This window comes from Mytilus trossulus, chromosome 2 (assembly GCF_036588685.1).
Source record: "Mytilus trossulus isolate FHL-02 chromosome 2, PNRI_Mtr1.1.1.hap1, whole genome shotgun sequence".
Taxonomy (NCBI): domain Eukaryota; kingdom Metazoa; phylum Mollusca; class Bivalvia; order Mytilida; family Mytilidae; genus Mytilus; species Mytilus trossulus.
Genome location: NC_086374.1, coordinates 74,766,091 through 74,781,947, shown reverse-complemented (window position 1 = coordinate 74,781,947; position 15,857 = coordinate 74,766,091). Strand labels below are relative to the sequence as shown.

Genomic DNA, 15,857 nt, shown 5'->3' with positions numbered 1-15,857 from the left:
AAAAATACTCAACAATTGATTGCGCGTTTATTCTGAACTCTCTAATTGAAGTTTTACAACACTCGAAAAAGAAACTATTTTGCGCGTTTGTAGACTTTGAAAACTTTCGATACGGTTAATCGCAATTTCTTAGGGTTTAAAATGTTGAACAACAATATAAAGAGGAAAATGTTTAATACTCTTTTTACCCAAACTTCAGCCAATACTTACATCTCATATATCCCAGTGAACTTGAAATTAAGGATACTACTGATACTAGAAGGACTGGCTTCATACCTTGATCTTTTCCTCAATATTGACGTAGATGGACGACTTCACACAAAAATCTATGATAAACGGGACGATTTCAACTTCCCAATTATCAATTTCCCATTTCTCAGCAGTAACATACCCTCTGCCCCTTCGTATGGTGTTTACATATCACAATTGATACGTTATTCACGTGCTTGTTCACACTATACGGACTTCATGTACAGGAGTGTGCTCCTTACGCAGAAACTGCTCCAACAAAGTCATGAGGAGGACAGATTAAAATTGACACTCCGTAAATTTTATGGACACCATCACGAATTGGTGGATCCATATGATGTCTCTTTAACCAAACTAGCTAAGGACATTTTTACCACATGGTAGATTGTGGTTTGTCATTATGTCGTCTAATCTTTTAATTACCAAACGTGACTTATTCCCGATTGTGACTGTTTTGCTGAATGTGAATTCGCATTACTATAAGACGTGTTTCTGTACTTGTTTATCCCAAATTCATGTATTTAGTTTACATGTTTAATGTTATATTTGTAATTCTCATCAGATTTTGTCAAATGTGTTGACGTCTTCTTATTATATATTTAGGTGTGACGGATAGAAAAATTAATCACCTCCTCTTTATTAATTATATTAAATTTTGTACGATTATTTACGTTTGAAGTTGGATTCATAACAAACTGGACATATATATATTACAGTTAATTGCTATTAATAAGTATTGCAATATGCATTTTGTTTAAATGAATTATCAGTATTTAGTTCTAAATCAATCCTAATTCTATCTCATTTTTGAATGATAGTTTTTCATATGTGACGTCATGCTGTTTCTAAATTTCATAAATTCAAATGTGGCATAACGTTTCTGCCTTTTCGCTATCGTATGTGACGTCACATGTTTTTAATTACGTTGCCGCCTGGACTGATTAGGATGTGTGTCTATTTTGTGATAAACTCGGGTTTAGTTTTCTGTAATTAGTAAATACTTCAGTTTCATTATGTATATCTCTTTCATATTCATTTGTTAAAATTTACTGTTTGCAATAGCATTAAGTGTTCTATATAATAAGGATGTTCTTATCCCGTGCATAAAAACAATGCCGTATTTGGCGAAACCTTTTCAACTTTTGATCTTCAGTGCTGTACAACTTTGTACTTTTTTCACTTTCGATCTTTTATATCTGGGCGTCACTGGTGAGTCTTGTGTGGACAAGGCGCGTTTTTGGCGTATTGAATTTTAAACCTGATGCTTTTTGTTATCTATTAATCATGTTTTTCTTTGTCTAATATGTTCTCCTATTTATTTGTATTGTAGTCCTGTAATATTATGTTGTCATTTCAATGTTATATTTAACTTTGCCATTAAAGTGCGAGGTTTGGCATGCCATAAAACCAGGTTCAACCCACCACTTTTATTCCCCTTTAAAAGTGTCCTGTACCAAGTCAGGAAGATGGTCATTGTTATATTATTGTTCGTTTCTCTGTGTGTTGCATTTTAACGTTGAGTCGTTTGTGTTTCCTCTTATTTTTGAGATATTGAGATAAGACGTGGCACGGTACTTGTCTATCCCAAATTCATGTATTTGGTTTTCTTGTTATATTGGTTAGTCTCGTGGTGTTTTGTCTGATGCTTGGTCCGTTTCTGTGTGTGTTGCGTTTCAGTGTTGTGTCGTTGTTCTCCTCTTATATTTAATGCGTTTCGCTCGGTTTTGGTTTGTGACCCCGATTTTGTTTTTTGTCCATGGATTTATGAGTTTTGAATAGCGGTATACTACTGTTGCCTTTATTTAGCATGTACCAGCATATTAAATCTAGCTTGAGCTATAATGGTCAAATTTGTGAACCGTTTGCTTGTGAAATCGGTGTCAGACAAGGAGAAAATCTGTCACCGTTTTTATTTTCTTTATACTTGAACGACCATCTCATCTCGGAAAAAGTTATAGGTATGAACATAATAAGTAAAGATATAGAAGAAAAACTTGGAACTTTAATGAAATTATTCATAATTATCTACGCAGATGACACTATAATTATGGCAGAATCACCTGACCAACTGCAACATGCACTTAACAAATTTAAAAAGTATTGCGAAACCTGGAAGATGCGAGTAAATGTTGCTAAAACTAAGATCTAATTTTTTTCAAAAGGAAGAACGACAAACCCTCCACTTTTCCGATTCAACAATCATTATATTGAAACTGTAAAACACTTTAACTACTTAGGAATTATTTTCAGAAGAACAGGCAGCTTTAAACAATGCAAACAACATCTAAAGGACAAAGCAATAAGTGCAATGTACGAAGTTTTAAGAAAGGGAAGAATTCACAATTGATCAATTAAATGCCACGTAGATTTATTTGACTTACTGGTAAAACCTATTCTGCTATATGGATTCGAAATATGGGGTTACGAAAACATAGATATACTAGAAAGATTCAAACTAAATTTTTTAAACTACTTTTACATCTTCAGCCATCTACTCAAAACGACACCATTTATGGAGAACTGGGTCGGTATCCCCTAGAAATAGATATTAAAACTAGAATTGTATCTTATTGGACAAAGTTTATTACCGGTAAAAAAAAAAGTAAGCTCGCTGCTGTAATGTTTAGATACCTTTTCAAGTTGGCACAAGAAACAACATTTCGATTGCGATCGTTAGACAAGATGAAAAGTATTCTAGACAATTGTGGATTATCTTACTTATGGTCATTCCAAAACACATCACCCTAACATTAAATCGACAATTAAACAAACACTAGAAGATCAGTTTACACAGTCATGGTCAGGAAAGGTGAACGATTCGCCCAAAACCCTGAGTTATCGCCTATATAAGACTTCACACAATTTCGAACACTACCTTAACGTACTTGATGATAAAGATGTTATAACAATGTCGCGGTTTAGGACAATGAACCATAAACTGCCGATTGAAAATGGTAGATGGCAAAACATTCCCCGAGAACAGAGAAAATGTCCGTTGTGCAGAGTTGCTATAGGTGACGAGTACCATTTTGTAATAGAATGCAGCAGTCTCTTGACAGAAAGAACACTACTTTTTGACAAGAAATACCTATCGAACTGTAATGTTTTAAAATTTAAAGCTATTATGAACCAAAAACAGAAATCTAAACTTCGAAAATTGTGCCAATTTATTATAAATATAAATGACAAACTGGATTCTCTCTGATGTTAACCTGTCGGCTATACTGATCAAACCGTTTAAAAAAAAACTCATATGTAATGCTTCCTCAACAAATGTACATATATATGCAATGTAATGTAAACTAAGGTGTGTTTCTGTATACCTTTGTCCAACTTAGGTGATACCAGAATAAAATGATATATATTATTGTATAATAGGCAAATGTGTTAAAGGCAAAAATGTTCAGCTTTGGATCTCCAATTAAGTCAAAACATCAAAAAAGTCAGCTGACTCCTTAAAGGAGTTGTTGTCCTTGAAACGTTTATTTTTTTTTTACATTTACTTTTACTTTTAAAAAAAATTCTTCTCTGAAACTACAGAACCAATTACTTCGAAACTTTCACTGAATGTTCCTTGGGTTATTGTTCGCAGTTTGTCGACAGGAAGTTTAGAAACATTACTACAATATTTTAGTGAGAATCAGAATAACGAGGAGGTCCATGTCATATTCCATGAAGTATAATGCAAAGTTAAAATCCTCACTAAAGTTGATTTATAAGAAAAACTGACTTGAAATGGCTTCGAAACTTTACAATAGGAAGTTTATTTTAGTGATAATTTATTTTTATTTTCTTTACAATTCAAATTCACATACAGTAACGAATTACAGTTTTTAAGACATCAATGAATTTGTTATAACCATCATTAAATGTTTTGAAACTCGGCAATAAGCCTCTTCAAGATCAAGAAATAATATCTGATGAGCAAACTTCAGGTTTCAGGTTTGACATAGCCAGGTATCGATCCTACGACATCCAACACTTGAGCACCTAGACGTTTGTAATAATGGATTTCTCGATAATTTCTTAGACTTTTTTGATTGTTTAAAAATAAAAGTTGAGTTTTTAAAGGTGGATTTTAGCGGACGTGTGTCTGAATTTGGTTTCACAACCATTTTACCGATTCATAATCATGCTTTAGTATTATCAGGTGTAAAGATGAGAATGAAATATTTTAATACACTACTATTTTACTTTATATGTTTTTTTGCAGTTTTTTGTACAGTCAACGGCCGACACAGTAGACCAAGGGTGCGAAAAGCAGTGTGCGACTATATATGTACAACGACTTGGCAAGCAAAGCAGAAGCTAAAAAAGAAAATACTGAACTTTTCATAAATAAGTTGTAAAAACAATTATCAGATATATGTCTATGGAAAGAGTTAATTCTTAAAGATTTGAATAAGATTATGCTATATTTAATGAATCAAGTAATACAAAAACAAAAGTATAAAAAAAAAATTATAAGTAATGAAGAAGGCCAATACAATTGATAAACCCTAGTGTGACAGTGGGCATTGGTTAATTAAATTCAAATTCAAATATTTATTGCCATATAAACTTTAAACATTAAGTTTGTGACATACAAAATAAGTAAACATTATAACTATAATTCACATCTATATATATACACAATAAACAAGATTCTTTCACTTATCAGAACAATTGTAATACTATTAGTTACATAGTGTGCCAGTGACATATAAAATACGATATATATGGGGACAGTAAATTCCATACGGGTTAGAGCGAAGCTCGAAATCCCATATGCTTTTGTATTTAGGCCACTAGCACACTGCATGGTGTAACGAATTTAGCTTACCGACTATCTTAACATGTTGTATTAGCAAAGAGATCAAGTCTTCAATATGAAGAACCTTCTTTCATTGGTCTATAAAAATGGATCAAATGGCAACAATAACAACTTGTTAGTATGAATTTATTTCAATTGGTCATCCTCAATTTCTTCGTGTCTTAAACCTTTCAGATTTTCCCTCAGAGCCGTGTTGGGTTTTTTCAAAGGAATGAAGAACCACTACTAACCGTGTTTGGAATAAACGACACCTACTAAATATGAATATGAAATATACACGTTCTCCACGCGGGTGAAACCAACCATTTTCCTAGAAATGTATAGTAGGTAAGATAAAAAAACGAACAAAAAACAATGCACTTTCCATTCCTGCGTCATTTGTTTTGAATTAATAATTAATATTTGTCGAATAATAAAATTTGCACTTTATAAATGCGTTTTATTTAAACATTAGCCAAAGGCTAGAGCACGAAATTGTTAACCAAATTAAAGATCGTCGCATACAAGAACATACACTGTTCGTTGTTTGAATCTCATTATTGTCTGGTGTGCAGATTTTTTTAGGTACCCATGTATGATTTTTTTTCTCGCCTGTAGAATGCGATGCATATGAATAAAAAAAATCCAATGGCGGCTTTATGTAGGTAGGTGACATGTTATATGTCTATGTCCATGACCTCGTTGTCATGGTTCAGTGACTAAAAATAAAAATCACATTTTTTCATGTGAAATACGAGTAATAAGATAGCTTTATTACGTATATGGGTTCTTTGGCTTCAGGGTCTACATGTCTATCATGCTGGGTTAACCTTACCTCAACCTCAGCTCATGTATCAGTGAACACGGTTTTCGTGGTCACGTCTGTATCCCAGATACTATAAGCAATAGGTCATCGTTATTTTATTTTGGGAAGATTGAAAGATGGTCATGTCCGATTAGCACGTTTCATCTGACCTTGCCCTAAATTTCATGGTTCATTGGACAAATTGTTTAGTTTTGTTGTTTGGTCTATTTCTCCGATACTATAAGCAATACTATAGGGTCACTATTATTTGTATATGGAATAATTGTGAGGTGTACTGAATAAAACTGAGAACATAAAAGGGGAATATATCATAGAGACAAAGACCCGACCAAAGAACAGATAACAGACGAAGTCAATCAATGGGCATTCAACGCACCAGGAGCTGGGCCTCAGACTAGTAATCTGTTTGTCATATGCACTTGACCTTATTTTCTTAGTTCGTTTGCCAATGTTAAGTTTTCTTTGTATCAGATACTATAAAAAAAATGGCCAATTATATTTGTGATATGGAATGATTTTCAGATGATCATGTCTGTCTGGCAGGGTTCATATGACATTGACCACATTATCAGGTTCATTGGTCAAGAAGATTTTTTGTCTCGCCTTGACGGAGTCAAAAAGCGAGACATAGGTACAAAAAATGTATGCTGTTTCCGGCGTCGGCGACGGCGTCACAATGTATTAGTTTGTGTTTAGCTCAGTTTTATGGGGAACCACTAGTGGTATGTCAATGATAATTGGTATGCCGATGTATTACCATTGCAACATCTCATTGCCATGGAGATGTTTTGGCTCCGCCCCCTCAGTCATGGTCTATTGACTTTGAATGGTTTGCTTACTTTACATGTATTAGTTTGTGATTAGGTCAGTTTATGGAGATCCACTTGTGGTACGTCAATGATAATTGATATGCAGATGTATTACCATTGCCACATCTCATTGCCATGGAGATTTTTTGGCTCCGCCCCCTCAGTCATGGTCTATTGACTTTGAATGGTTTGCTTACTTTACATGTATTACTTTGTGATTATGTCAGTTTATGGAGATTCACTTGTGGTACATCAATGATAATTGGTATGCAGATATATTAGCATTGTCACATCTCATTGCCATGGAGATTATTTGGCTCCGCCCCCTCAGTCATGGTCTATTGACTTTGATTGGTTTGCTTACATTACATGTATAAGTTTGTGACTAGGTCAATTTATGGGGATCCACTTGTGGTAGGTCATTGATATTTGGTTTGCAATTGTATTAGCATTAATTGGCACAATTCATGGCCAAAATTACAAAAAGGCGAGACATATCTCTGTAATAACAGTTTATTAGTGTTTTTCAAGTACTATTTGCGATAGGACCAATGTAGCTGGTGTATGGAATATAATTGTAAGGTGTACATGTCTTGGTGGCATGTTTATCTGACCTAGAACTCATTTTCATTGTTGAAATTTGAAATCATCTCGTTTGTCATAGGCTCTAGTAATAAAAAATGGCCACTGAAGTAAATCTTTCTGGTAAATTTTTAAAATTGATTGCATTCACGATCCGATACCAGATCTTTCACGATCTTATCGCAATGGCTGACCAGCGGTAGCTCAGATGAAAAAATCTCATCAACCGGTTTTACAGACAGTATACAATGTGTAGGGAATTTTGTGTTATGAATATTTGTACATTCTTCTATTTCACAATTTTTAAAACTACGCATCATATTTCTAAGAACACCACTCATTCTTAACAATCGAAAATGGATATCTACTTTCTTGAGACAACAGAACTGTCTTAATTTATCTAACTACACCCGCTTATGAACCAAACCTTTACGTTTTCCTTATCCTACCTGTATGTTTTATTTCCTTTGAAAGTGAAAAGTACTGTCCTTATAAATGGATAAAATAATTATTTTATATTGCAGCCTCAATGAGTTGTCAGCCAATGTACATATATTTCATTTATTATTTTTACAGAAAGAAAAACTTGGACGAGTTCAGTTATTTCCATCTTCCTTTTGCGATTCAAATTCTGACTCAGAGGTCTCAGCTATTGGACCAATTAAGACGTTTCCCTCGGAGACGGACACATCCTCATACAAGATATTTATCGCCATCGCAGGTGGCAATAAATTATCGGTTTCAGTTTCGCTTCCGCTACCGGAAGTTTCATCGCTTACACCTGGAACTGATGATTTTCTGCTGTTACTCCCAGTAGAAACTTCACTAGTTTCATTACTTTCTTCGCTGCTAGAAGTTAATTGGTAAGAGCTATCATCTTGATCACACAAAATTTCAAAAGTTTGTGATCCCTCTATTGTGTGCGCTATTTCTTCATTTGGGATGGATCTTTGTTTCTGAACTAAGGAGTAACCAAATTTGTGTCGATTTAGTTTATTATCCTCTGAGGGATTTTCATTTTCGTTGTCATTTTCAATTGTCTTTTCTTTTTTTCCATCATTTTCACAATTGTTAATGACTTTATATTCTCCCGTGTCCATTGCTATTTGTATTATGTCGGTTCTTTGTTCCTGTTTGATTTTCATCTTTTCTTCTGATTTTGTTTCTTTTTGTTTTAAGGCTTCATTTTCTTGCGTTTTTGGTTTATGGGTTTCTTTTTGTTGATTCACTTGCTTTCCTTTATCTTTTTCCGGATTTTTTTGCTTTTTCTTTTGTTTTTCTGTTTCTGGTTTCTTTAGTTTCTGTGTTTCATTTTCAAGCTTTGTTTGTTTTTGATTTCCTTTTTCTTTTACTTTTTCCTGTTTATTTTCTTTTTTCCTTTCTGTTTTTTTCTGCTTTTCTTTCTCCGTTGTCTTTTGTTTTTTATTTTTTTTATTACTTGAATTGTTTTTTTCATCCATTGACCTGTGTTCCTTTTTTCCTTTATCGTCTTTTTTTGTCGTCAAACTAGGATTTTCATCCTGTAATTTCACATCTGATAAATGAGAATATGTTGGATCAATGATTTCAATCCTTGGCTTTAAGAAACTTGCGTTGTCGTATTCGGTAACCTCCATATCGATTGTCACATGGTTATACGGATTTGGATTTTCCTTTTCATTCAGCAACGACGATTTTATCCTGTTATGGTCAACAAGATCGTACGATTCTCGATTATATCGCTTTTTAGATGTTGATGATTGAGAAAAGTCATCGGAACTTTTTTGATCCGTGTCAATATGGCAGTAGGCATAACTTTTCTGATCAGATTCGAACGATCCTTCATTAACATACTCGTTTTCGTGTGCCGATGCAAACACTTGGTCTTCGTCATCGACAAGTTCAGCATTTTCTGCATCATCATTTTTCCTATATTTAAGTGAACATATTTATTATCTATCTATGATTTGCCTATATGTACATATATAATTTTTAGAAAAGAAGTCATATGACAGCCGTTGAACTGTTGCCTCTGTTGTAGACACGGTCATCACATACCAATCTTTAATATTGAGAAGATTTTGTTTGTTTCATTTGAGTTTTTTTTTGTTTTGATTTAAAGGTCCAAACTTTAGAATAGTTTGTCCTGATGAAGTTAATTGAAGATACACACTTGCTACGCATTGAACTACTAGTGTGTGCCTTAACTTTTAACATGCATCTTACAAAAAAATCATAATATTATTTTTTGTACGATTTTGACTTTTACCTTTCAGGAGATATGGTTCTTGAAAGATTGAACAATGGCGTTTCCAGTCGTGTCTGTTTCAAATTTTAATATAGTGTTACTGATGATAAAATGGAGGTCAAGTTCAATAATGTCGATTTTGACTTTTAATGTTCAGCAGATCGAAAAATGACGTTTCCATTCATGTTGTTGCATTTACTCATGAACCATTCAACCTAAGGTTTTCAAATTTTAATATGTTGATACTGATGACAAAATGGAATTCAAATTTGATATTGAAGAATTTCACTTTCATCGTTCATCAGTTACGATTCTTGTGATATTGCCAGGACACAAATAAATGTTAATAAATCCGGTTTGCTGTCGTTGTGACAGCCTCTTGTTAACCTTTTGTTTAGATTCGAAACGATTTATTGCTTGTCAGTTTATTTAGGAATCTAACTTTTGTTGAAGACTGTACACTGGCCTCTAGATATTGATTTGTTAACTTGGCTTTTGGGTTGCTGCCTCATTGTAAAAGTTTAAAACGAACCACAGCTCAAAGCCGTTAAATGTTATAGGGAGCTTGTGAGGTGAAGGATGTTGATTTTTTTTTGGACAAAAAAAATTTTAAAGCAAGATATGGTTTTATCATTATAATAGGTTACTGAAATACATATTGTGTTCTAGTTATGCGGTTTTCTTATATGCATTTTGCCCACACATATTCCAGATTTTCAAGGCATTTGTATCGTCCATGAACTGTCATTATTTAATTGTTTACTAATTACAACATCTCACATACCTTCGTGACGTCTTGCATTTTGAGACAAAACAGCCAATGGAAAAAATCAAAGCGGCTGTCATAAAACCCGCCGAGAAGTACATTATGGAATCTAAAATTATAATGAAGCCATGTGTAACTATTTGATAACAGTATTTATATTTATGTGTTAGGAGATACTTTAAAGTTTTCAAATGGATACTAATCTATCGGGTTAGCAAAACGCGTAGGCCTATACAAATGATTATTAAAACAAATGAGCCATCAGTCGAGTTCTTCACTTTAACATATAGTGTCTTGTATACATTCAATAGGGACTAACTGTTTGTAAAGAGTAAACCATCAAATCTCATCAAAATGGGTAAGCTAGATAATTTACTGGCACTCCTGGTTGAGCTTTTCTGGTAATAATACCAATAATAAAGACAGGATAGGTCGACTTTTATCAATTTATTGTCAATCTGTAAGTCTTTTCTTAAATAGAGGAATGCAATACCATGGGATAACTAAATAAAAGCTTGTCTCGTTCATTACTCGGACCAATGTGATTTTGAAATGACATCGGAATGACTTTTCTCCCGCAGGTAAGTACGGTCAGCTCATTCAGTTTTTGACAAAATGACAATCAGTTAATCAATACGTAAGGTATATATCAGTATATAAAAGTCCTTATTCCTCACTATTAACGTAGTATTTATTCTATATCTTTAGGAGATGATTTGATTTACCTGAATATCTTATAAGGTATGTCAGGTTGAGATTTTCTGGTATCAGTTGTGATATACTTGAACAATGTTGAGATTATCAGTAAAAACAAATCTTCGAGAAGATAATTGTCAATCAGATACGACCCTAACAATTCATGAACCCTCTGCATAAGGGTTGTCATTTTAGCTTGCTTTTCTTTTGACATTAGTTTTGTATGTTCTAAAATTGTAGGTCTATTAAAACTAATACTGAAGAGTGGTAGTTTTAAAGCCTCGAAAAACAGAGGTTAAGCCAAGCGATAAAGAGCCAAGCGCTAGAGACATAAAACAAAGCAACTTTAAAAGACTTTAAAAACCACCACTCTTTAGTTATTGTAGATATACAAGACTTGAACATACAAAACAAATGGTAAAACAAAAACAAGCTATAATGACAACCACTATACAGTTCACGAATTTTTACGGTCGTATCTGATTAACAAGCAGTTAGTTGGAATTTTTTTTATATTGTTCCAGAATATCACAACCGATACCGGATAATCTCAACCTATCATACATTACAAGATAATATGCTTGATAAAATTATATTCGTAAAAAAATAGTTAAAAATTGTTAATATACGTTTATATTGATTAGGATATATACTGATATATATACACTACGTGTTGAAGCTCTTATTTCATTTTGTCAAAAACTCAATGAGCTGGCCGCACTTACCTGCATGCGGAAGAAAAATCCTGTCGATGTCATTTTAAATCACATTGGTCCGATTAATGATCAAGACCAGCTCTGGTTCAGTTATATATAACGTTACATTCTCCTTTTTAAGACAACATTCACGGATTGACAATAAATTGATGATTTTTTTTAATATTTCCACCAGAGAAGCTCAACAGCAAGTGCCAGTTAATTTTTCTCGCTTAACCATTTGGATGAGAATTGAAGGTTTTCCAGGCGTGTTTGAACTATCAAAATTAAAGCATGCTAGTTGGTTATACTCACCACTTTTAAAGAATGATATTATAGCATCCAAAACTTTCTCTAAAATATAGGTAAAATAGTACACTATTAAATGAAAATGGAAAATTCAAAAAAAAATAGATGAAAATATGTATCGATTGAGTTCAACGAATATTTGAATTTAAAAACACTCAATGAGATTTAACCCAAAGTGTCCTGGAAGTTCTATGTAAGTTTAGGAATAGGTGATTGTGAATTAAAACACGATTTCTAAGCATAATTTACGTTTCAAGGATAGCGATTTAAAAACATTAAAGAAGTCGAACATTACATATTATTATATTTTGATACACCATTTAAAACTTTCCTTAAATAGATGATTCTAGTTGAATACCATCTTTGAACAGGCATGAAAATGAATAGAAGGACAATACGTTAATCTTGCATTTTGAGTTGTGATGATGAATTATTTGGGAATGATTATAAACTGTGAATATTAATACAGACTTACTACTTGTACTAGTTTCAGTAGTAGATTGTACAGTAGAAGATTTCGTCGTAGAACCTGCAGCTATATGTGAAAAAAAGACTTTAAAAACAGAAATATAAAATTTCGTATATTGGTGTCTAAATAAATGCAACGTTAACTGTTACTAATTCATTTCTAACACAAAAACAGTCATATTTTTATATGCTCAAAATAAAGCACCTAAAGGGTTTATTTCCTTGTTTTTTCTCTCTCGACATGTTGTACAACTTTCTTCGGTATATTGCCTCGAGCTTTTACCATATTTTTATTAAAATTTGTAAAATTGTGTCAGAAATACGTATTAAAAGATGTAATTTTATATAAAATGTGGTATGAGTGTCAATTTGGCAATTCTCCATCCAAGTCACAATTTGTATAAGTAAATTTGTCCGGAACATCATTACAATTCTTATACACCGTTACCTGTGTTTCATCATAATCAAAGGATTTTATTCATATCAATCGACTAGGAGACGTTATTTGTTTTTGAAATGATACGTGTTCTCCATTCTCTATCAATATGCACTAGAAAGTTTCGAAATCTTAAATTTTAAAATGAGTTGCCAAAATTTGAAATTGGCATCAAATTGATTTTTTAGGTAACGACTTGTCATTTTCAGCTTTATAAACTACTTTTTTTTAAAGATAAATAATCTTCCGTCAAATACGAAGCTTTCTTTTTCAAATTGCCATGACACTCGACATGGTGATTTTTATCGCCTGAGGCTGTATGTATGGTCCTCGTAAGGTTTTTCGAACTATGAAATTTTACGGTAGGATTTATAACATACTCTAACATTATCTGAAATACAAGGGGAATACCAAAACCATTATACAAAGGCATTTTTTTTCATAGATAAAATATTAAATTTTCTCCCCCTTCAAATTGATTAAGAACGGCACATAACTAGTATCTTAAAATGTCGTTTCGATGGAAGAAATACCTTGATGTATGTATGTAACCATATGATAAAGATTTTTGATTCTCTTTTCTGCAGAGTCCAGAGTAGAAGAAATAGGTAAACATATATTTGTACTTACAGCATGTAATCTGTAAAATTATAAACAACCATCGAAAACTGGACACCGTCGCCATCTTTCATATATTTTTATAACTGATATGAAATACGGAAATATTTAGTCAAAACATAATTTGAATTCATACTAATTTTAATAAGAGTGGACGTTTCCTGGTATTGCAAATAATTGACGCTAGACTGAACGAATATTAATAGTTTCCTTTTAAACCATTATTTTTTAGTTCTATTGCGTTCTCATAAATCATTATTCCAGTTCTCCAATAACGCATACCCATTTAATATTTATCTATCGTATATTTCTTTCATACCATCTATGAAAAATAAACTCACTTTACCAAAGTCATGCACAATTGAGAAGAATGTATTTTATCTAAATTTAACAGTAAACTCATAAATAAAATTGAAAATGGGAATGGGGAATGTGTCAAAGAGACAACAACCCGACCAAATAAAAAACAACAGCAGAAGGTCACCAACAGGTCTTCAATGTTGCGTGAAATTTCCGCACCCGGAGGCGTCCTTCAGCTGGTCCCTAGACAATTATATACTAGTCCAATGATAACGAACACCATACTAATTTCCAAATTGTACACAAGAAACTAAAATTAAAATAATACAAGACTAACAAAGGCCAGAGGCTCCTGACTTGGGACAGGCGCAAAAATGCGGCGGGGTTAAACATGTTTGTGAGATCTCAACCCTCCCCCTATACCTCTAACCAATGTAAAAAAGTAAACGCATAACAATACGCACATTAAAATTCAGTTCAAGAGAAGTCCGAGTCTGATGTCAGAAGATGTAACCAAAGAAAATAAACAAAATGACAATAATACATAAATAACAACAGACTACTAGCAGTTAACTGATATGCCAGCTCCAGACTTCAATTAAACTGACTGCATGAAAGATTATGTTTCATCATATGAACATCAGGCACAATCCTTCCCGTTAGGGGTTTAGTATCATACCATCATAACATATATGAGAAGAACATAACCCGTGTCATGCCAACAACTGTTTTCAGAATAAATGTGTTTAGTTCCGATGCAAAGACCTTATCAGTGACTCAATATTAACGCCAAAATATGCAATCTTTAATGACTTGACAACATACCAGGCTTTACTTTGTGCACCCCAACCGACACACGTTTCGTCTGCAAAAGACATATCCCTCGAAAAAAATATCTAAATTAAAATGAATTACGAAGTTAAAAAACATCGAACACCTAAAGGTCAGTTTAAGTTGCATCATCAAAGAAATGCAACCAATACAACCAATAGAGATGTTGTTTATGGTAATTTGTATGTGCTGCAATATATATGCACGCAGCCATAATATTTTTCGTTGTATATAATGAGATAAACTTTCATACTGCATAGTCATAAAACGGCTCTCTTTACGAATTTGAAGACTTTTTATTCAATAGAAACTCGGTGTATTGTTGTTTCTGATTTCCGGGTCCACCATGACGCCTTAATAACAGACTAAAATATAGAACATTATTAATTAACTATACATGTAAGGGGCATAAGCTGTCATATTCGACTCAAATTTTCAAATTTGATTTATTACAACTAAAATGGAAAAAAACATTTTCATGTACCATTAGTTTCAAATGAAAACAAACAATGTGTAAAGTCGTAGATGTATCGGAATTTCGTGTGTATTTTAGTCTAGACGTCATATGATCAACCACCGAGATGATAACCGAGGACTACCGATGGTCATATTATCTGATATAAAAAGTGCATATAGACATAGATAAAAAGAAGTCATGCGCATATGGACTGTTTAGGTGTGTTTGATTTCATTCTGTAGGTTAAAAATTTATCATCGATTTTTACCTGTATGAATAATGATTGTTTTGTAGATCGCATCAGTCAATCATATGGTTGTTCCTCATTTCATTTTCAATAAAAAAAAATTCTTTTAACAGCTGAATACGTGCGTGTCATCTCCAGTTTAGTGGTCAAATTTAAGGTCACATAAATACGGATTCAATTTTGTAGAATTATTCACATTTGTAAGTGAATAATTTATCAGCTATGTTTCTTTGCTTATTTTGAAAAAAAATTAAACCAAACTGTCTGCTGAAACATGTTAAAGCGAATTAAATTGTGTATACATTCATACCTCGTAGCTGCTGACACCTCTTTAAACAATATACTTTCCCATATTGTATCACCCGTAATATAATTTCTGTCAAATCTTGTATTTCAAACCTCTGCCTTTTTTTTTTATTGCCACAATTTTTATTGTTTATTTATGGTTTCTGTCAGAAGACATACTTTGCACTTTTGCATAATTTATCTCTTGTCTGACCCGGCGCTAGTATTACCGTTAATTATAATCTTAACTTTTATTTTAAGAGT

General features: G+C 32.9%; 2 protein-coding genes across 3 annotated transcripts in view; one reads left to right on the top strand and one right to left on the bottom strand.

The window, feature by feature from the left end:
• LOC134708014 (uncharacterized) overlaps positions 1-5,484 on the top strand; it is a 105,817-nt gene extending 100,333 nt beyond the window's left edge. Inside the window, exon 6 of the mRNA XM_063568246.1 lies at positions 4,463-5,484. Coding sequence (XP_063424316.1) covers positions 4,463-4,587 — 125 coding nt within the window. The 3' untranslated portion in view covers positions 4,588-5,484. The remainder of the gene's footprint in view (positions 1-4,462) is intronic.
• Positions 5,485-7,171: 1,687 nt separating this feature from the next.
• Positions 7,172-13,616, bottom strand: LOC134708016 (myb-like protein X). 2 transcript variants are annotated; one of them, XM_063568255.1, is made up of 5 exons: positions 13,486-13,616; positions 12,427-12,486; positions 11,958-11,996; positions 10,270-10,360; positions 7,172-9,166 (listed from the first exon to the last, which is right to left on the bottom strand). In XM_063568255.1, the coding sequence occupies exons 1-5, from the start codon at positions 13,538-13,540 to the stop codon at positions 7,855-7,857; spliced, it is 1,557 nt and encodes a 518-aa protein (XP_063424325.1). In that variant the 5' UTR covers positions 13,541-13,616; the 3' UTR covers positions 7,172-7,854. The 2 variants fall into 2 exon arrangements, with proteins under 2 accessions (XP_063424325.1, XP_063424324.1); XM_063568254.1 differs by having other exon boundaries at positions 12,427-12,504; positions 13,486-13,555.
• Between the last annotated feature and the right edge of the window lie 2,241 nt (positions 13,617-15,857).